The 22,613-nt window shown below is 34.7% G+C and overlaps 1 protein-coding gene across 2 annotated transcripts in view; it reads left to right on the top strand.

The window, feature by feature from the left end:
* The window catches only part of LOC138701212 (serine protease gd-like), a 51,786-nt gene that overhangs the window by 16,810 nt on the left and 12,363 nt on the right, over nucleotides 1-22,613 (top strand). For both annotated transcript variants that reach the window (XM_069827873.1, XM_069827874.1), the window contains 3 exons: nucleotides 11,464-11,638; nucleotides 14,757-15,098; nucleotides 17,907-18,086. In XM_069827873.1, coding sequence (XP_069683974.1) covers nucleotides 11,464-11,638; nucleotides 14,757-15,098; nucleotides 17,907-18,086 — 697 coding nt within the window. The remainder of the gene's footprint in view (nucleotides 1-11,463; nucleotides 11,639-14,756; nucleotides 15,099-17,906; nucleotides 18,087-22,613) is intronic.

Here is a 22,613-nt window from a genome sequence, read left to right on the forward strand (position 1 = left end):
CAAATATCTTGGAGCAACAGTAACAAATATAAATGATACTTGGGAGGAAATTAAACACAGAATAAATATGGGAAATACCTGTTATTATTCGGTTGAGAAGCTTTTATCATCCAGTCTGCTGTCTAAAAATCTGAAAGTTAGAATTTATAAAACAATTATATTACCGGTTGTTCTTTATGGTTGTGAAACTTGGACTCTCACGTTGAGAGAAGAACATAGGTTAAGGGTGTTTGAGAATAAGGTTCTCGGGAAAATATTTGGGGCTAAGAGGGATGAAGTTACTGGAGAATGGAGAAAGTTACACAACACAGAACTGCACGCATTGTATTCTTCACCTGACATAATTAGGAATATTAAATCCAGACGTTTGAGATGAGCAGGGCATGTAGCACGTATGGGCGAATCCAGAAATGCATATAGAATGTTAGTTGGGAGGCCGGAGGGAAAAAGACCTCTAGGGAGGCTGAGACGTAGATGGGAAGATAATATAAAATGGATTTAAGGGAGGTGGGATATGATGATAGAGAATGGATTAATCTTGCTTAGGATAGGGACCGATGGCGGGCTTATGTGAGGGCGGCAATGAACCTCCGGGTTCCTTAAAAGCCAGTAAGTCAGTAACAGAGTGGTTTACGAAAAAATGCCGTAACTTCACGATATGAATTTTGAATCCATTTTAAGTAAAGCGTTAATTAGAGGTAGTGTGTGATAGCATTTTGAAGTATTTAACCCTTTAGACATGGCTAATCTTATGTGTGTGTGTGTGTGTGTGTGCGCGTGTGCGTGTGCGTGCGTGTGTGCGCGTGGGTGTGTGCGCGTGCGTGTGTGCGCGCGCGTGCGTACAAATTTATTCACTACAGCCTTTCTGCAATATTAATTTTGTAGCATTTTGTGCTTAATGAATACGTTACTATCACAGAACGACGTTTAATGGTGAAAATAAAATTGAAGTTCCATGTATCTTATTTTTATTTGTATTTTATCGTAAGATGTGAACATAACAGACCAACCAATTATAATGTTCACTTATAACTACAATATTAATTATTAAATTAAAAAATTAATGTATATATATATATATATATATATATTTTACAAAGTTAAGGTGACAAAGACATACAGTACCTATATCAGTAGTACAAGAAACATAAAAAATATAAAGATATAACATAGGCACAGAGGTTGACACAACAAAATCAAAATAAAGTATATATAAATCTTTAAAAAAAGGTTAATATGAATAAAATAATAATCTTAATACAATAATAATCGTAATACAAAGCAACAGAATGTGTAATATAAGCTATATCATTTTCAGAAATTTATTACAAGTGTATTTGAATTGTTTAAGACTCACATAAAATATATCTATTTCTCCTAAGCTATGCAATCTATTATAAGTGTGAAGAACTGTATAAGTAGGATAATAATAATATGAATTTATATTTACTTTTGGGATAAAAAAGTACCCCTATTGTATTTGTAAGAAGCATTGTAAGGGACATAATAAGAAATATTATCACGTATACTAATATAATCTACTTTATTATTTTTAATTTATATAAAAAACAATCTCTTCTATATGATAAGGTTGAAACGTTAAAAAACTGAACCATACAATTATATGTTTCATATTTTGGATAATAATTAAAACTTTAAAATACAGGTATTTTAGAAATTTATTTTGAACTTGTTATTGGTATTTTATGTGAGAGATGAATAATGTTAGTTATCAAATGAAAACCCACCAATTTAAAATGTTTTTGGATGTCTAATACATTCATTGCCTTTACATTAATCATTTAACCTAAAAAATGAAGATGAATTATTTTAATTCTGCCTAGTTTAATAAACTTGCTTTCTTTGGAGTAAGAATGAAAGATAACCACTTCATTTTAGATCTAACGAAAGACGGAACAGTACAAGATTAAAAAAGATGAAGATATTTCATCAGATACGACTAAACAAGCCTGAATCATCCTTTTTTTAAATTGGTTATTTAACGACGCTGTATCAAGTACTAGGTTATTTAGAGTCGATGGGATTGGTGATGGCAAAATGGTATTTGGCGAGATGAGGCCGAGGATTCGCTACAGATTACCTGACGGTTGGGAAAACCTCCCCCCCCCCAAAAAAAAACTAAGCAGGTAATTAGTCCAAGTGGGATTCGAACCGGAGCCCGAGCGCAACTCCGGGTATGCAGACAAACGCCTTAGCCGACTAAGCTACACCGACGGCCAGTTTCCTCTTCTGTTAATAATAATTATGATAAAACATTTGCTTCAAAATTCGATAACTTTCTGAAACTGCCTACCTCTTATGATTTATGATAATACTGCGGACATTTAGAAACATAAAATGTTAAATGTTATGTTTTATTTAACGACGCTCGCAATTGCAGAGGTTATATCAGCGTCGCCGGATGTGCCGGAATTTTGTCCCGCAGGAATTCTTTTACATGCCAGTAAATCTACTGACATGAGCCTGTCGCATTTAAGCACACTTAAATGCCATCGACCTGACCCGGGATCGAACCCGCAACCTTGGGCGTAGAAGGCCAGCGCTATACCAACTTGCCAACTAGGTCGACTTAGAAAGATAAAGGCAGAGGAATTGTTATATCAAGGTAATCCTGACATCGCAAACTTCCACTGTGAGTTTCATTTAGAATAATTAAAGAATTGGAAAGTTGTTGAATGGAATACAGCATTAGTAACAACCGATTTGAAATCTTTTGATACAATAATAATAGTAATAGGCAATGAATGACATAATTTTACGAAGTTTCTACAATATAAAACAAATGCTTAACCGTGAAGCATAATTTTCAATGGTCTCCATTGTTCAGAATTCTCGGGAGAAATATTTATAAGCAACAGTGTTTATCAAATAAATCATGAATACATTTAAATAGGAAATGCCCACTAAGTTACTACACCGTTCAGAATAACCTTCAAACACTTAACTATATGTGCACACATTATATAATGTAGTAGCTTTCTCCCATTTACAACTTTTGATGACATGCATAGTTTTAAATACCACATTAAAGCAGATAGGCCTATCTTCCTTTTCTAACTTTTGGATTGCAGGGAAATGTATCATTGGAAATTTGTGCCTCTAAACATACAGTATACTCCTGGTTGAGTGTTAGAGAAGGCCGTATGGCCTTAACTCTGCCAGGTTAAATAAATCATTATTATTATTATTATTATTATTATTATTATTATTATTATTATTATTATTATTATTATTATTATACTGTACTAGACTTTATAATAAATATGGTCGTTATATGAATCCTATAGATTCAAAATCCCCTATATCCACTTTCACAAATTGAAGGATTTTGACAGTAACTGGTGGAAAATAGAGGGAATTTTCAACCTTAGAGTGAATTTTAACAAACGTTTTGCTTCGCATTTGGTGTTTTTTAATTCAAACCACAAAAATCATTAGAATTCATTCTTAGCAAGCAATATGTGGGCATAACTCTATTCTGAACAAAATGGTCTTTAGGGGGTTTTGAATCTAGAGGATTCATATCGTTTTGGGATTAGTCTGAAGTTAATATTATGTTTAACTGAAACGACATATTTAGATACTTTTTCCTTTGTTGCGTCTTCAAAATTGCAAATTTTCATTAACCTATGTCTCAGGAAAATTTTCAAAAATTGCTGGCCATTAGTACTCGTAGGCAAGGAACCAATAGAATTACAGATAAGAAAGAGGATGGATAGGTCATCCATTAAGAAAAACTGATTCTGGATTGGAGCCCTCAGGGATCCCGTAGAAAAGGAAGACCTAAATCTTCATGGAGGAGAACTATTTATGACGAAATCGGGACAGCAGGGCAAGACCTGGAAGGAAGTGATAGCGAACATTCACAGCGGCCCTATGTTCTCACGTGGAGTGGCTGGATATAGAAATGAATTGTTGAGTCTTCGTTTTAGTAATTGTCACATGCAGGCTAATGACATCTAGTGGTGTAAAAGAAAAAATTGAACACTTTTAGTGGCATTTGGAAACCATGAGTTTGGACAGCTATCAGTAGGTGAGAAATCCAATTACAAATTACAAATAACCTGTTTAATACATTAATTTAATAATAATAATAATAATAATAATAATAATAATAATAATAATAATAATAATAATAATAATGACCAAAGCTCGGAACTTGGGGACTTGTGTCTTTGCACATGGCTAAGCGACCGGACTTCAATGTCAACAAACTCCCGCTTCCAGCACGGCGGTACTGCCAGGTCTGCTAGAAAAGTGTTTTCTGGCTGAACAACATATTGATAGCATTATGGTAGGTTGAAACACCTAATTTTATAGCAGATATTATATATAATAAAAATAAACATGAGCAATATGTCAAATTTACTGTTCTGCTCTGTACATTTTCATTGGAGTGTATGACTACTTACATTCGAAGATTTTCAAGCTCATAACTTCTTCGCCTGTTAGTTAAACGTGATTTGAAAAGAAAAAAAAAAACTTACTTATTTCCGCGTCACATGAAGTGACGAGAACAAATTTAAAATGCTGAATGTTTTCACTGGTACTATTTTCTGTTAGATTTTCAGCAGTTGCTAGCTGATCTCGTATCTGAGACAAGTAGCTAAGTATATCCAATTTCTTTTCTAGAAAATAGTTTTCAATTTGTGTGTCACTACTAAACCAGGCCCTCTATGACTTGATCCATGACTAAGGACAAATCTTCCACCAATTTAAGGTACTGCTATGTCTTTCAATGAATGCCAGTTTCCAGCCTCTAGTTTGTGTGTGGCACAACTTACAAAATATAAATTCTCCATTCGAAGAAAGTAATGTATCTCCTTCGATTTCTCCACGAAATTCTGTACCTAAAATTTAAGAAATATATTTTCAAACTTATAGCCTGTAATACTCATTTGAATAACACGTATTTTCTAATTTCTCAAACAGACCGTTTACCTGTAATTCTCTGAATGTCACTGGCTTCGACATGACACAGTTTCGTCATCCGTCTTGTCGTTCGATGTGACCACTTTCTTCGTACATACGACTGTCCCTGAGCACTTGCAGTGCGAGCTTTGTGTACGTTATACCTGTAGCTTAAGCCTACCCATGCGCACGATACACAAGTCCCCAAGTTCCGAGCTTTGATAATGACACTTTTTTGCCAGAACAAAGATAGATATTGTTTTTTTATATAAAACACTCTAGAACCTCCAGAAAGAGTAAGTTACATACTCGTGCTCAGGGGGCATTTCAGATAATGATAAGACATTTTATTAAATAACAGAGTAAAAAGTAAAAAAATAAATAAAATAAAGTAAAATAGAAATAAAAATAAAAGAAGAAGAAAAAACACAGATATCATAATAATTAAACTTTAAATTTTCTCTCTAAACAGAAAATTTTTAATTGATTTTTTTTTAAATAAGGAGCATTAGCAAATTGTATGTTTGGGAATTTAGCTATTATCATGTTATAAAGCCTTGGACTGAAGTTGCTACTGTGATTATATGCTACAGTTGTAGTACATTTAGGTTCTGTCAAGCATATTTTGTCTGATCTTTTGGTTTTATATTTATGAGAGAATAAATTAAATATATTTCGGCTTAAAGCACTATTTCAACCTCACTTCATATGAAATTTTCTCAAATTCTGTAGAATCGATTAAAGTTTCGGAAATGATGTACAGTAAAACCTGCCTTTGCGGTCACTTCATTTAAACGGCCACCTGGCCAAAAGGCCAATTTTCTCTGGAACCAATTGGATTTGCCATAAGATCAATATAAATTCTCTCTTTATTTAGCGGCCACCTCATGCTTCGACCAGCGGCCGGGGTCTGTTTGGATTGGAACCTGACTATAACAGTCACTGTCCAACATAAATTTTTTTCACGAATACTGTCTGACCTATTTTTTTCGATGGTTATAGGACAGAGAGCAATATCACGTAGACAATAGCTAAGTGTACAACAGTACACCCTCCATATCTTGGGGTTAGTTGGTTACTGTTTTATGACTCTTTTGTCACTTTCCACTCCAACTCTGCACAGCTATAAATTCTTACTCGTTTTTAAAGGTTATGTTTTAGGTCAGTAGTTAACCATTCGAATTTTTTTAATTTTTTTCTCCTCTTTCCATCTTTTTCTATTTGGACCAGCTTTTACGAATTTTTCTTCTTTTCATTCAGTTGATTCAGAGGAACTGTGAAGTTAGTTTGAGAGAGAAATCATGTCTAATAATAAATCTAGAGTGGTGTTTAGAGGTGAGACGAAAAATGATTGAAGAAAGTGAGAAGGGAACATCTGCGAGAAAAATTGCAGAAATATTCAAATGTGGAAGAACACAAATAAACGGTATAATTAAGATGAAATATTAAAAGAATGGAAGAGGCTGACATTAATATGCACGATTGTTGTACACGCACAGTACTAAAAAGTCAATGAAATTCAGTATTTTCATGCTGATTCATAAAAAACCGCAACCTTAATCAAGCGGCCGCCTGATAAAACGGCCATTTTACAATGTAACTTCAGATGGCCGCTTTAGACAGGTTTCACTGTATTAGTGAAGTAGATCCACAGATAAGATCAATATGCATTGCATAAAGCCAAGCATCACTGATGTGGCCTATTTTCACAACAAAACAATAAAAAAATAATAAATTCTGTTGACTAAATTTCTTCGGAAATCAGCCCAGACACTAAAAATGATTACAATAAAATGGTATAGGAAATGTTTAGAAAATTAATCAAGATTCTGGGTATTCAATTGAGAATCGCCATTAAAAACTTCCTAAAGCCTACGTATTACCACTGAATTCAATTTTTTAGGTTACGTAGATATTTCTTTATCTGTACTGTACAGATATATCCGTAATTTGCTACATTACACGGTCACTTGAGAACGTGCAACACTAAAGTGCGTTAAGTATATTTCTGAAACAAGCGCCTTGGTAGATCACACGGCAGAGCACTGATTTTCCCCCTCCATCATTCTACCGTCACTTTGCATTCATATTCATTATCAGTATTACAATAGCATTAACCTAAATGGTGTCGACGTGATGTATAATCTTTTCGCTGTAAGAAAAATCCTAATGTAAACAATAGCACGTGACTGAAGTGAGGCTTCATTGGCCGCTGTTTGGCGCCATAGATTCTCAGTACGTGTTCCCGCCTACTGTTGTACATTCTGTTTCATGTTAAACATTTCCCGTTACTCGTCAAGTAGGCCCAACCTCACTACTATGCACTCGTTTTCTTAGGAGACATTTACTTTATAATTACTGTGATTAAATTATTTTTAAGTCTTATGTCTTCACAATGGACAGTTGAGGATGCAGAAGCCATATTTCAGTACCACGTACTTACATGAACAACTACGAGCTCAAGCGACGCCAGTTTGTTACCAGAACAGACTGCCTCGGTATTACTATCGGTATTCATCCGCGTTCATAGTACATAACAAAGCATAAAAGTAGCTTTTCTTTTACATATCGTTTTACATATGAGTGAAGTTGTATGTTTCATCGTATTTAACAACTAGAATTAAATTTTTTATATTCAAATAATATAAGATTGTGATTTCCAAATACGAACTATATTTTCCTGCGCCATGTGAGTGTTTCAACTGGGAGCCAATCACCGGTATGACAGCAACGTGCTTATGTTTACATTAGGATTTTTCTTACAGCGAAAACAGTATAGTATTGTGACTGGTTTGTAGATGGCATGAATCTGAGGCGGCGTAGTACGCTTTTGGAGGAGATGGAAGGGCACTCTAGTGGCACTTCATCGGACCTTAAGTCTACATGGCTGAATCTATAGATGGCACCGCGTAGCAGAGTCGTGAAAGAAAGCGACCGTTGGGACCAAAGACGTTATAATAGTATACGGTTGGGACTTCAACAAATATTACTATGGTCTGTCCAAAACAACTTCCGACTTGACAAATGGCGCCTTTAGCATGTTACCATGGCAACCATTCAAATCAACCAATCACGAGAGACGCGTAACCATGGTAACGGAACGGTGTTTTCGTGTCTATGTTTACAAGCTGCACGTGAATACCACGGCCTAGTGGTGAATACAATGCCCGGAATGACTGAGTTGGCTGGTTAGCGCGTGCTTTGTGTGAATTAAAAGTATTATTTAGTTGTATTACTGATCTAGTGTATCGATAATTATTGTGTTTAAATTATATTACACATGTTAACTTCGTTGTCATTGGAGGAGTGTATGGCTAGTGTGTGTTTTCTAGTTTCTACGAGAGTTTCTAAACAGGTGACTTGTGGAATGTCGGAAGGAAGGAAAGGCAGGCGGAGAAGAAAGAATATTGGACAAGGTGCCCCGTTAAAGAGTCAAGCGCGAGAGATGGTTTGTAATGTAAGAGAGTATTTTGAGAGGGAAAAAGATAATGGCGGGCTTCTTTTATCTTTGGCGCAAGTCGTAAGGAGAACTGCTACTTGTGTTAAAATTATTAATAAGAGCACTGTTATCGATATTAGAAAAGAAAAAGGCCGTGCAGATTTTTAATCATAAATATTTTTACAGTTTACAATTTTTTCAACGCCTTTCTAACAATATCACATTGAAGAATGCCGACACTCATGAAAGTAGAGGCTTCGTTTTAAATTTAAACCAGTTTTTACAGTTTACAGTCCTTTCGACGCTTTTCTAAGGTATTACATTGAAGAATACCGCTACTACTACTATACTTGTTTTTTTTTTTTTAAGAGTGGACATGACAGGAGCGTTGCGATCGGAAAAACAACTGAATGTCACATAGCGTGGTAGGCCTGTTGCTATGGTAACAACGGTAGAGTTGCCAAACTTACCGTTCCCACATGGCGAGTGCTTAATAGCTCTTTTGGCGATATTTATTGTGCACACAGTGTTAGCATTGGTACGTTTCGTCTTTGATTCTATGTCGATTTTTGTATTGTTTTCTTACCTTTGCGTCAATTGTCAATTAATGTTTTAACGTCAGCCATCGTAACGTCAATTGATACCACAGTCTAATATATACAGTCGCGCAACTTCAACACTTTTTTTGCCAACATTCACGACACTAGCGCTCAAGCGGCAGGCAAGGCACTGGTCATAGGGTTGATACAGCCAGCAAGTGCTTTGAAGGTATGCGAGATGTTGTAATAACGTTTAATGCGTCGGAATAAAGGCAATGTATTGCAATAACAACAAGTTTAAATCTCCGAATTTGTCGTTCTTCAGATTCCCTAAAGACCAAGAGAAAATCATAACTCAGTCATAACCTATAATCCACGCTGTAGGTAGCCTACGTATTGTGTTCTATAAAACATTTATTAGTTATCAGTTACCTATTGTATGTCAAGAAGGAGAGTTTAAATAAAAACAAAGTAAATACCTGTTACAGTATATTATTTTTTTGCAGAGGTCATGTGTAAATGTGTAACCATTCCGATTTTGGACAATGTATCTACAGTTTTTAATGCAAGTAATTCCATAATTTTTGTATTCGTGTTTTTTTCTTTATATTTTTCAAAAGTTTAATGTTATATTGCATTCAAGTAGGGGTTATGGTGTTAATTTTTTCAAGAATTCATGGCGTATTATAATCCTTTAGCAAAATATTCACTTCTTGAATAAATCCAGACTGTGTCGATAAATTTCTGATGTGTTGGTGTAGATTCATGTGACGACGTATTAGGTTCTCAAGAAATAAAAGAGCCTTTTTAAATTTAATATAAAAAGCAATCTTTTCTGTAATAATTTGCATGACTGTTATTGGTGTTGATTTTACATTACCAGTGATTATTTGAGCTGTTCAGAGCAGAAGTGGTATAAGTCAAAATTAGGTAATAAGGTTTAAAGTAAAAATTCTTTAAAATACAGCGCAAAGTAGCAAGATATCCTTCGTGCTATTCACTGACTCCTAATAATTTAAATAAATTCAATATTAACTGCTACTTTGGGCTGTATTTTACAGAATGTTTACTTTAACCCTCATTACCCATTTTTTACTTACACCACTTCTGCTCTAAAAATAAAATTAGGTCTACATTTTCTGAGTTAATTGAAGTTACAATTTTTTCAACAAAATTGTGTATTCATTTGTTCTCACCTACGTCATAATAACAGTAAGTGGATGTAAATTACGTATTATATAGGTAGGGTAAGTTAAAATTAAGCTTATGTGTGAAAACGGGAAATGTAATGTAAAATGCGGCAAACTTTCCATAAAAATTTAAACTATAATATCAGCAATATTAGCGACTAAAAATAATAAAAAAAAATGAAAAAATAATGAACTTCATAAATCAATGTCTGTCAAATTAAGGTTTAAATCTTCCCCTTTTTCATTTTTAAGTTTACCTCAGAGGCCGAGTTTACCCCAATTTGCGGTATGGAAAATAGTGAATTTCTCAGGAAATAGAGAGAGGGGTTCACCACGCGACGTACCCTGCGAGATATGCCCTACAATTTTGACTCTTCTCACAGGAAATATAGAATTCCAATGGTTTATAAATATATTTAGGAATGAATTGAATTAGCCGTCCACGTACAAACAATTATATTATTTCAAACCATGATACGTGATCAGGGCCATGATTCAGTTGTAAGGAGCAGAAAGAATTACGTTTATTCCCAGCTTCTGAAAATGGTAGATTAACTGCGTGTGAAATTCTTCCAGGATTCTAAAGTAGAATTAGTAAGAACCATATACACTTATTGTATAACATAAAAATATAAAATAAATTACGCAAAACCCGTTTTCTGATGTGTTATCATATGTCGTGTGCACACTTTTAACTTGCCTGCCGCCAGAGGGCTACTGTCGCGCCAGCTGTCAAATGTTGGCATATTTTATACGTATGAGTTGCGTGACTGTATCTATTAGACTGTGTTGATACCTTCCATCAGCTGGCAGCGTGGTAGTCCATATTGGCAACATAGCACTGTAGTTCCAAGTTCGGCCGCTAAACTGTCATGTCCCATCTTTCAAAAAAACAAGTATACTACTACTACTACTACTACTACTACTACTACTACTACTACTACTACTACTACTACTACTACTACTACTACTACTAATAATAATAATAATAATAATAATAATAGTAATAATAGACTAATAAAAATAATAATGTACACAAATTTTAATGCCTAGTATTCAACAAATTGGTTAGAAATGTATGTGTTCATGTCAGCCATTCATTACTGCACTCTATCGGCAGCTTGCTCGCTTACACGAAAGATGGGCAACATGACAACACTGCTCCCCCTTCTCTGTAAACTGTTAAGTCGGAAGTAGTTTTGGTCAAGGTATAAGTAAATAATTGAAAAGGCACAACAAGAACTTTACAAGCTGCGGTGCTAGTCTTCGGGCCCCTACTCCGTTCAAAGCGAACAAATTATGCATAAAATACTGTATACGTCTATAACACTACAACATTTTTATTGAAGAAATATTATTACAGAGATATGCTGGAAAAATTGAACTTGCAGAAAACAAGAATGAAGTGTGGAGAAGGATTATGACAAAGGACCAGCGACCTGTGCAGTACGAACTGTACTTCCCATTGTCTTGGCCTCTGCCAGTAGTTCGACGCATTTCTTCTAACCAGGATGTTGTATGCATGGGCAACCCACCAAGTAGGTACAATTACGTGAGATTTATATATAGGTACTTCAAAGATTACTGTTGCTATATGCAAATGTAATCATGTTTCTTGTCAATTTTATCTCATAATCTGAAATAATTGTAAGTTATTATTAGTTCCTAGCACCTAGCTGAAGAGTCTAGTCACTTCTAGTCAATTTTTAGGGATAAAGAATTGTCAGCAGTAATGTCAATTACTTCATTATATTTCCCCTTCGGATTTGAAGCTCACGCCACCAGCTTAAGATATCTTAACTGACGAATGCAATTTTCACACAGAGGTAATGGAAGCCTGAGAAAGGAATTACTCTTATATACTCATAGAATCTTCCTTATAATATAGCAATAATTAATTGAAACCTATTAACCTACAAGCTAGAAAAACGAACTTTTTAATATTTTTATTACTACTGTATATTTCCGAATGTAAAGCGCACCTTTTTCCAATTATTATTGGCTGCTTAAAGTTTGTATGAGCTTTTTATTCGCATGCGCCTTATATTCGCATAAAATGCGTACATTTTCAGCATTATGCATATGTTCGCACACATACAATAATTGTCTAATAAATGTAATTTAACATTTCACATTTGCAACAAGCGAACAGGTCGGTTTACTTTTCTCGTTGTTAAGTCAACTATCCTAAAATTGATCGGAACCTCATAAACGACACCAATAATACATCATAAGACAACTAAGCCAGGAGATAATGGGTAGGGTGACCAGTTCATTTTCTCCTCCATTGCATAAATCGCTAACTAGTAGAAAATAAATAATACCGGTACATTCCAGTACATTCCATGTGTCGATAAAAATTACAAGAAATACCACAGCAATAAAACAGTAGCTAGAACAGACATTGACACTTATCAGTGTTACTCAACCTCATCAATAAATAATAGTCTATACTAAAATACTTTCGCGATCTGCTCATTCTTTTCCCACTAGGGTACGCATTACATTTACATTCGCCTAATATTCGGAAATATACGAGTTGGTAATTTATTATTAATGTGTATTTCTGTTTAAGAGTTCTATATATTTAAAGAAAATGGTTAAATATTCCACAACTTTTTGTGTATTAAATGTTGACCTACTAGAAACACAATGTTTAAATGTAGGACTTAATACTTGTAAGTTTTGTCAGAATAAAAAATATATAAATAAGATAACATTCATATACAAAGATAAGAAGTTGTTAAAATCAAGATAATAAATTTAATATTAGGCCCAAGTCATGTGAAGTTAACAAAATAATAAATGATTAATATGGGTTCTGTTTATGAAGAAGCAGAATCGATTATGTGTAAGTGCTCCAATTCCAATTAAATTAAAATTTATCTAATTTTAACAACTCAAAAATGGAAAACTATTTTTAGAAGCTGTAAATAATAGAACAGAGCCATCTATATACAAAGCCGGAGTATTGGATCGGCAACACTGTAATTAGCTATCAAGCGGAGGCCTATGATACAAAAGCACGTGTTTGTATTAATGTCGATTTGCAATGTAAATTAATGTTATAACTAGGGAAGGGAAGTTCATGCATTTTCATATTTGTTCTCTACCGTTGTGTGAATATGCTGAAAGATTATATACATGAATCACAAATTTCTGAATATAATGATATTACTTTTATTGTGCATAAAGGTGCATATTTTGCCTTTATTTTTAAAAGCATCATATTTTAACATTTATGTAGGGAAACTGCATATTATGTATGTTTATTCGTCTTTCCCTCATTTTTAAAAGTGTGTAACCTCGTAAACACGACTAATTTATGTTTATGAATTTTGAACGTAACGATGACGCCCTTATAGGGAGCCTCTCAAGTTAGCAATTGGTATTCTTTTACTGCAGTCTTTAGCAGATTTCGATAGAACAATATCCAGTTTAACATCAGTTCCAGGAAATGTAGGAGATAAAGTGAACGAGAAAACAGCAAATATTCTTTCCAAAAACCCTGGTTATAACATAAGAGTGTGTGTCAATGAAATTATGTTCGCGGTCGTACAAAAAGTTCATTGTTTATGTATTATAAACTAAGTGCGTATTGGCGATAAAAGCAAGACAAGAAATGACAATATAATGGTTGCAGTCTTTGGCAATTTTTACGGTTAATGATGGACAAAGTCACTGACAATTGTTCTAGATATTAAATATTGTATAAACTACATTTTTATAGTCTTACTTGTGGTTTGTGGTGTATCAGAATTCTAGCCATGTAGATATGCCTCCGCCCGCCTCCACTCAGCGTTGCCAAACGTACCCATGCTCCGGCTTGTAACTGAATATGGCTCTGTAATAGAATAATGAAAAATTATATACTACATTTAATAGCATAACTGATATATTGCCATTCACTCAATGAGAAAAAAGTATTTATGCTCGACCATGCCGAAATGTAGTAATTATACACCTGGTAGCAGCCCTATAATAGACCTCATTAAAGTACACCTATTCATTAAAGTTCAGGTGTTCCACCAATCAGAAAACACCATTGCAGCAATATGAAAGCGCAAGTATCGATTATTCTCGGATATGCACTCGAAAGACAACTAGCGAAACATCACGGAGACTGGAAATCCAATACCGTCGCAGAAGGTTATGTTCTGTTACTATAATAATTAGCGTTAATTGTAAATAATATTCAAATAAATTCAATTTGTCATCTCGTTTTTCAATGTCTAAATCAATTTCAAGGTTATATCAAGATTAATGTTTATTTTACTCTCTAGATTATATCAAGGGCAATGACATTTGTTTCTCGGAAAAAATCAATACTTTCGCGTCTGCGCACATCACACAATTTACGAGATATTGCACAAGGTCAGTTCCGCTCCCCAGTCAGATAAGAATAACATGAATACCCCTACTTATGAATAATTTCAAGTTAGAAATATGGTCGAGCAAAAAAAGTCGTATGAAACTTGCTTATAATGGTACCATTATAGGCTCTTTGCATAATGTACTATTTTATTCTTCCATTCTTTCGCTATTCTCAATGTTGGCGATGAACAAACAGAGGAAAAAACAGAAGGTTGTAATCTATTATTATAGAATAAACTGCAGATATGCAGTGAATGCATAATGTTTTTATCTTCATTTCAGAGATGATGACAAAAATATCCTTGGAACACACTCTGTATCCTATCAGACTTAACGCTCCTCTAAGTCAAAATCATAATATAGACCAGAATCAGAATCAAAATAATCCAGATCCTTCCAATGTTGGTGTCGAGCAAACTACGAAGCAGGTTCCGACTCATGTCATTGGAGCTATTAAACCTAACATATCTATTGGTGTGCCCATAAAGGAACCTCCTAAGTTGCCAATACATTTCACGCCACCACCAACAAAGGAACCTCCTAAGTTTCCAATTATTTTCACTCCACCACCAGTAACACTTCAGCCTCCAACAACAACTACGACAAAACCTCCTAATCCTGCAGGTATGTTAAGAATATTTAATAAATTATATTAATCAAGCAAATTATTGGCATATTAACACTTCTTGAAACAACATTAAATTTAATATTGTTATATTTGAGTAACAATACAAAGCTATAGTTAAATCTCATTCAAAAGGCCTCCCCTTGTACTAACTGACAAGAAAATACAATAAATAATGTTAAAATGTTCAATCTTATGACTAGAGCATTCATTTTTAGCCCCATATCACGACAGACAGCGAATGTTAAGTTAGCTGTACGGAGTATGGATGACGTCACTTGACCTTGCGTACGTACGGATCACATACAAAATAGTTGCGGAGTTGTAAGACAGACCTCAACGTAGAGCACACAGCGAACGTACCGTGTAAATTATCTTTAGTTGTACAAGATCAGTGCATTTACAATGCCGAAACCAAAACGTTCTTTACAGGATAGTTTGAATAGGAGGAAGTAAAAGTAAATAGTTAAAAAACAACATTGTAATTCGAAGAAACATATTTACCACGTAAATTTGTTCACCAGGGTAGGCAATGAACAATCGACCATCTCTACTGAATATCAGGTTAAGGACTCGGAATTTTACAGAGATTTATGTGAAATGATGGTTAAATGTAATATACCATTTCACAAGCTTGAAAATAGTTATTTTAAGGACTTTCTGGAAAAATATACACAACGAATCGTTCGCTAAGTCCACACCTGTGGAGTAACGGTCAGCGCGTCTGGCCGCGAAACCAGGTGGCCCGGGTTCGAATCCCGGTCGGGGCAAGTTATCTGGTTGAGGTTTTTCCGGGGTTTTCCCTCAACCCAATACGAGCAAATGCTGGGTAACTTTCGGTGCTGGACCCCGGACTCATTTCACCGGCATTATCACCTTCATATCATTCAGACGCTAAATAACCTAGATGTTCATACAGCGTCGTAAAATAACCCAAGAAAATAAAATCGTTCGCTAAGTGTTGCAGGTCTTGATAGTTTCAGGGTTCTCGAAAACAATTACTTGTTTAGAAGCTTGCGATCTGAAAATGTCAGACGCCCTTAATTTAATAGAAGAACTTGAAAGAAACGTGAATGTTCTAGATGTACAGGGTAATACTGTTGGCGAAAAAGTTAAGAATAAACTTAAAGGCGCCCTACACAAGATCCCCGGTTATTCGGCATTATGGCAAAAAACTGGCACAAGGGGGAGTAAAAAACAGTAACGTTCCTTATTTCCTGTTTGCTCCAGTAACGTCTTGTGATCGTGAGAGAAGTTTCTCTAAACACAAACTGTTGTTGAGCGATCGCAGGAGAAGCTTTAATTTCGATACTTTACGCACGCAATTAGTTATAAAATGCAACAGTTGAAGTTCATTTGTTTCGCTCAAGAATGATTAACAGAAGTGACTCACCTTCATATTAATGCGAGTGTACGTGTCCAATGTGTCCCAGTGGGTACTCCATCCCTTCGATCTGATGTCAACAAACAACGACATGAACTCCATGTGCACACAACTTGAAGGTAAGGGGCTAAAATGAATGCTCTACTTATGACATTAATTTAATATTAACATTTGTTAATACATGTTAAATATAAATAATGTATAAACGTTTTCGCCTTTCATCAAATACAACTTGCTTATGAGATATCTAAATTACATAGTGGAATTTTTGTTTTCTCTTACAGTAAACTATCAAATTGACCTTATATTAATAAGTAGGCCTAATAATATGCAATAATATTTAACATGTATTAACAAATGTAATTTGTTAAATTGATAAGTCATAAGAATGAACATTTTAACATTATTTATTGTATTTAATAACTAACTAACTTCGCTCTAGAATATGCCATTAGGAAAGTTCAGGATAACAGACGAGGTTTGGAATTGAACGGGTTACATCAGCTGCTTGTCTATGCGAATGACGTGAATATGTTAGGAAAAAATCCACAAACGATTAGGGAAAACACGGATATTTTACTTGAAGCAAGTAAAGCGATAGGTTTGGAAGTAAATCCCGAAAAAGACAAAGTATATGATTATGTCTCGTGACCAGAATATTGTACGAAATGGAAATACACAAAATTGGAGATTTATCCTTCGAAGAGGTAGAAAAATTCAAATATCTTGGAGTAACAGTAACAAATATAAATGACACTCTGGAGGAAATTAAACGCAGAATAAATATGGGAAATACCTGTTATTATTCGATTGAGAAGCTTTTTTCATTCAGTCTGCTGTCAAAACATCTGAAAGTTAGAATTTATAAAACAGTTATATTACCGGTTGTTCTTTATGGTTGTGAAACTTGGACTCTGACTTTGAGAAAGGAACAGAGATTAAGGGTGTTTGAGAATAAGGTTCTTAGGAAAATATTTGGGGCTAAGAGGGATGAAGTTACAGGAGAATGGAGAAAGTTACACAACGCAGAACTGCACGCATTGTATTCTTCACCTGACATAATTAGGAACATTAAATCCAGACGTTTGAGATGGGCAGGGCATATAGCACGTATGGGCGAATCCAGAAATGCCGGAGCGAAAAAGACCTTTGGGAAGGCCAAGACGTAGATGGGAGGATAATATTAAAATGGATTTGAGGGAGGTGGGATATGATGATAGAGACTGGATTAATCTTGCACAGGATAGGGCCCGATGGCGGGCTTATGTGAGGGCGGCAATGAACCTCCGGGTTCCTAAAAGCCGTAAGTAAGAAGTAAAAATCATATTTAGGTCATGTGACCACATCGTGTTTAATTTCTTTTAAATAAATGACTCTCTGTCCTGAATTACATGCTTATCTTATTTTTTTTTTATCTATATAGACAATGAGTGTGGAATTTCATTCAAAAGTACCGTACCTTTGGTTATTAATGGTAAGGCAACAGAGAGGGGTGAATGGCCATGGCTGGTCGCAATGTACACCAAATCTACAACACCGAGACTGACGGGGCTACAATTCCAATGTGGAGGCAGTCTTCTTAGTCCAACTGTAGTTCTCACAGGTACGTTACATTGCGAGACATTTTATTAAGTTGTGTATTTTTAATACACCTTGAGCTTTTCTATGGTACAAAGAGGAAAAAATGACTGGGATAAAGTATTTTTTAATATTCTATGGCCCGGTTTCTTCAACCTTTGTTATAATGCACCTAACATAGCGTTCATTAACTGTAAGTTAAAAGTATGAATTGCTGTTAAAAATATTGCGTTTCTTCGACTTTACATTTCACATTTTAACATTCTGTTTGTTAACTCTCTGTTAGGACCAGAGATTCTAGAGTTTAACCATAACCTACCGTATAACCAAGTATAGGCTCACTTCTGTTTTCTGAACTCTGACAATTGCGATTCTCGCTTGTTTCCGTTGTTTGATTCAGAGAGAATAGAAGTCTTTCTATTCTCTCAGGTTTGATTTCTGCTTCTTTCCTCGTCTGTATCACAATACGTGGAGCGGCGTATTGGTATTGCTGTTATGAAATGGAAAACACTGGAACAAAAAGAAATCGTGGGACTAATTTCTCTTCGTTCTAGAGAAGCCTTCTGCTGGCAATTATTTCCCAGTATAAACCAATTAATGAGAATAAACAAACAAACGGATCTAAGTTGAAGAGAAAAGTGAGGCTTGGCAGAAAATAGCCTATACCTTTGTATGAACTTCTGGTCTGTCAAATCACAGAAATCTTCCGCTCTGTTTATGTATTCATGGATATCATTTTCTAAATAATCCAGATATATAAGTTCAGCATCTAACGCACCAGCCTTATTGGATACTTCTATGCTAACAGAGAGTTAAATGATTTAACTGCATGAAATTGGGCAGTTAAATTAACATAGATTTTAACAGCCTGTTAGTACTAACAGTAGTTGAAGAAATGCTTCAACTGTTAAGTTTACAGTTAAAATGGAATAACACACGGTTATAATTTAACAAAGGTTGAAGAAACCGGGCCTATGTGTAGTTCGATCTCAGTTCTGAGAGATTACCGATACCATATTTCGTTTTCTCAAGAATCAGCTGAATTTCACAGTTTTGAGGTGTATTGAACTTCTAGAGAACAGTCCAGAGTATAAAACTAACATTTTATTTGTTTCAGAAGGCACCATCGTTTAGTCCACACCTGTGGAGTAACGGTTAGTGCGTCTAGCCGCGAAACCAGGTGGCCCGGGTTCGATTCCCGGTCGGGGCAATTTACCTGGTTGAGGTTTTTCCAGGGTTTTCCCTCAACCCAATACGAGCAAATGCTGGGTAACTTTCGGTGTTGGACCCCGGACTCATTTCACCGGCATTATCACCTTCGTCTCATTCAGACGCTAAATAACCTAAGCTGTTGATAAAGCGTCGTAAAATAACCTACTTAAAAAAAACATCGTTTAAACATAAAATTTTTGTTGTTTTCTAATGCCAGGCGTTTGACAATAAAGTTATTTTACCGCTTGCACTCCAATATTTTTCAAAGATATTGTCATGGTCAGCCACTGAAGCACAGATTTTGTGATGTTCCGAATCCATTTCTTGATTTGAACATCATTATTGTACGATTTATAATTTAGGACTTAGATTAGCATCTGCAGTAATTAAATAGAAAACTTCAGAACCCAATTTTTCAACAAAGTAATATCAGTATCACTATTCTCATTACAGTGGAATGAGAGAGAAATTGCAAGTGTAATTAAGTGAATTAGATATTTCAAGTTTTTCAATGTTATGGGTTGGGAGTAGTATCAGGGGTACTATAACTGTAGGAGTATTACAGAAATAAATTTATGGAAAGAGATAATAAAATAGGAAATGTAGGAGTGAAGCGAAGAGAATGGGATCAATACGTAAATAAACAGAGGATAGAAAAAAAATAAGTGATGTAAGTGTTGTAAAATAGAGTAAACTGAAAAGTTAGCAAGTATTGTAGGAGAAAATAGCTGGAAAATAATGATTAAGAGTAGGTAGGATGTGAGGTAGAGAAGAAAATAAATAAAAAATGCAAATTATTAAGGAAGGAATATGCAATATTTAATAGGTGAGCGAGAAATGGAAGGGAGACAGCCTAGGTAGGAGGGAGAGAATAGAAGAGGATAGAGAGGGAAGGACATAGAGCAATTCAGTTATAACAGAACATTAGAAAGTAATCAAGAAATACTCGGCAAAGAATACACTAATAGAAAAGAGTTGTATGTATTAAAAGGATGGTGGATCGAAAAACAGAAATGTGAAGGTCCACCATAACTGTGAATTGTAAAGTTGACTGACAAATAAATATATCATATATCATATTCTCATTACTTTCCGTCAACTTTCTAGATTTTATAGAGTTTCAAAAATGTCTACAAAATGAATACTTTTGAAATGTCCGGTATTTATTTTCAGTGAAATGTTTTAAGTGATTAAAAGCGAGCAAACAATGAAATTCTGATAATGCCCGTTACCTGTAATGAATTTGTTAACATATTTGTAGATTAGGATATTATGAGCATCACAAGGGAAAACTGAACAAAACTAATAAAATATGGGAAATAATAATTTGTTTTTGGTTTTAATAAAATACATAAGAGACCTGCTTTGTTGTCTTTTCAAGATTTTAGGCGTTAATATTTAGTCAAGGGAAGGGATGCTTATAATAATCTGGTGTGCCCATGTTGCCCAGATCATCAGTGTAATGTGTGCACCCCTTTCGGTGTTATATGAGCATCCTAAAAATTTATCACATAGGGTAAAGGTTGGTACTGTGCTCCAACCACGAGAAAGTCTCCGCCGGATGAGACGGAGGAGGGTAATGCTGTGAATGAATGTTGAGGTCATAAGATGTGTATGTGTATGTATTTATTCACACTGCAATGGGTATATATCCGGTGGCAGTGGTAACTAATTACACTCAATAAAGACAATAATAAACACAATTAATAAAAAATACAATTAATAATAATACTAATAATAAATACTAACAATAATTAATAATAATAACAATAATAATAATAATAACAGGGAACATCCTAAATTAAATGAAGCACGATCAGTTAAAATAACATTTAAAGTAAACCTAATTTGTACCTTAAACCTATGTTCGAACTAAAACCCACGAGTATGATATGTTTATATCTGCACAAGTACCTTTCAACACTACACTCATTTCGCTGTCAACTCACTCACTGCACTGGAACTACGACACATTTCACTGATTCTATCCTGATTTCACTAACACTTCAAAAACATTTCACTGTTCAAATACTTTGCACTGCCACTATAAACTATAAAGCTTCACTGACAGGAACACGTTTCACCTACTCAACACACTTCACTGACACAACATAATTCTTCACTGATACAACACTTCAATAACAACATATCATTTACACCCTTTAAATACTGTGTATAATTATCGTCTATTAGTAAAGTCCTTAAGCCTATTTTTTAATATATTTTTGGTTGTTGGTAAAGCCTTTATTAAGTCTGCAGGTAAAGCATTCCAGTCCCTGATAGTACGATTGAGAAAATAAAACTTTCCAGTGTCCGTCCTCTGTCTTCTTTCCCTCGATTTATAAGAGTGTTCGTTCCTTGAAGAGTAATTTGGCGGCTGCAACCTATTTTTTTAGGTCTTATCTCTATTGGCTAGCCCTCACAGCACAAACCATAACATTGATACAGACATATTGATACTACCCTAGTTACAAAATTAGATCACAGTTAATCTCCTGGTCTTTTAATCTCTTCATACAGGAAATAACATATGCAGGAGAGCGAATGGTTTTTAAACTGGCGTTATAACGGTAATATTATTTATCTACTTCGTTCCAATAGATGAGGCAATAGTAAGCACATTCCTTTCACGGTTGATCTCCTTGTTTGGAGAACAGTAATATTGTGATATTAATAATATTATGATAATTCTTTTTCAGTTTTTTTTTTTTTTTTTTTTTTTTTTAGTGAGCGAGAGGAAGATCTGTTTTTTTGCGTCAACGTATTAAGGGAATGTTCATGAACAAGTTGCTGAACAAAACCGGTCCTTCTCTCGCTCACTAAAATTGTAAAGCATTCTCAAAAAGTACTATCATAATATTATTAGTATCACAATAAAACTAACCTTTACCCTACATGGAAAACATTGAAGGAGATCTTTTAAAGTAATAATTGTTTGTAATTCTAAATATTAAGTACTCTCTTTAAACAAATTATTAATAAGTGCTAATATTATTGATATTGATACCACTAATTTCCACCGCTGTGGAGTACGTTTAGCATGTCTCACGCGAAACGAGCGGGCTCGAGTTCAAATCCTATTTGGACAAGTTATTCTGTTGAGGATTTTTCCGGGGTTTTCCCCTCTCAACTTCTCATGAGCAAATGTTGGGTAACTTTTGGCTCTGGACCCTGGACCCTGGACTCATTTCGCTGGCATTATCCCTAGTAGTCAGAAGACGTTCTTCACAAACAAAAATACGCTATTTAGCACTCCGACGTAGTAATATTACTTTATGAAAAATCATTCGTAAAATGCACGTACAGTGATATTACGTCGCGGTCGACTTTACGTCCTTTA

This window comes from Periplaneta americana, chromosome 6 (assembly GCF_040183065.1).
Source record: "Periplaneta americana isolate PAMFEO1 chromosome 6, P.americana_PAMFEO1_priV1, whole genome shotgun sequence".
In the NCBI taxonomy this organism is placed as follows: Eukaryota; Metazoa; Arthropoda; class Insecta; order Blattodea; family Blattidae; genus Periplaneta; species Periplaneta americana.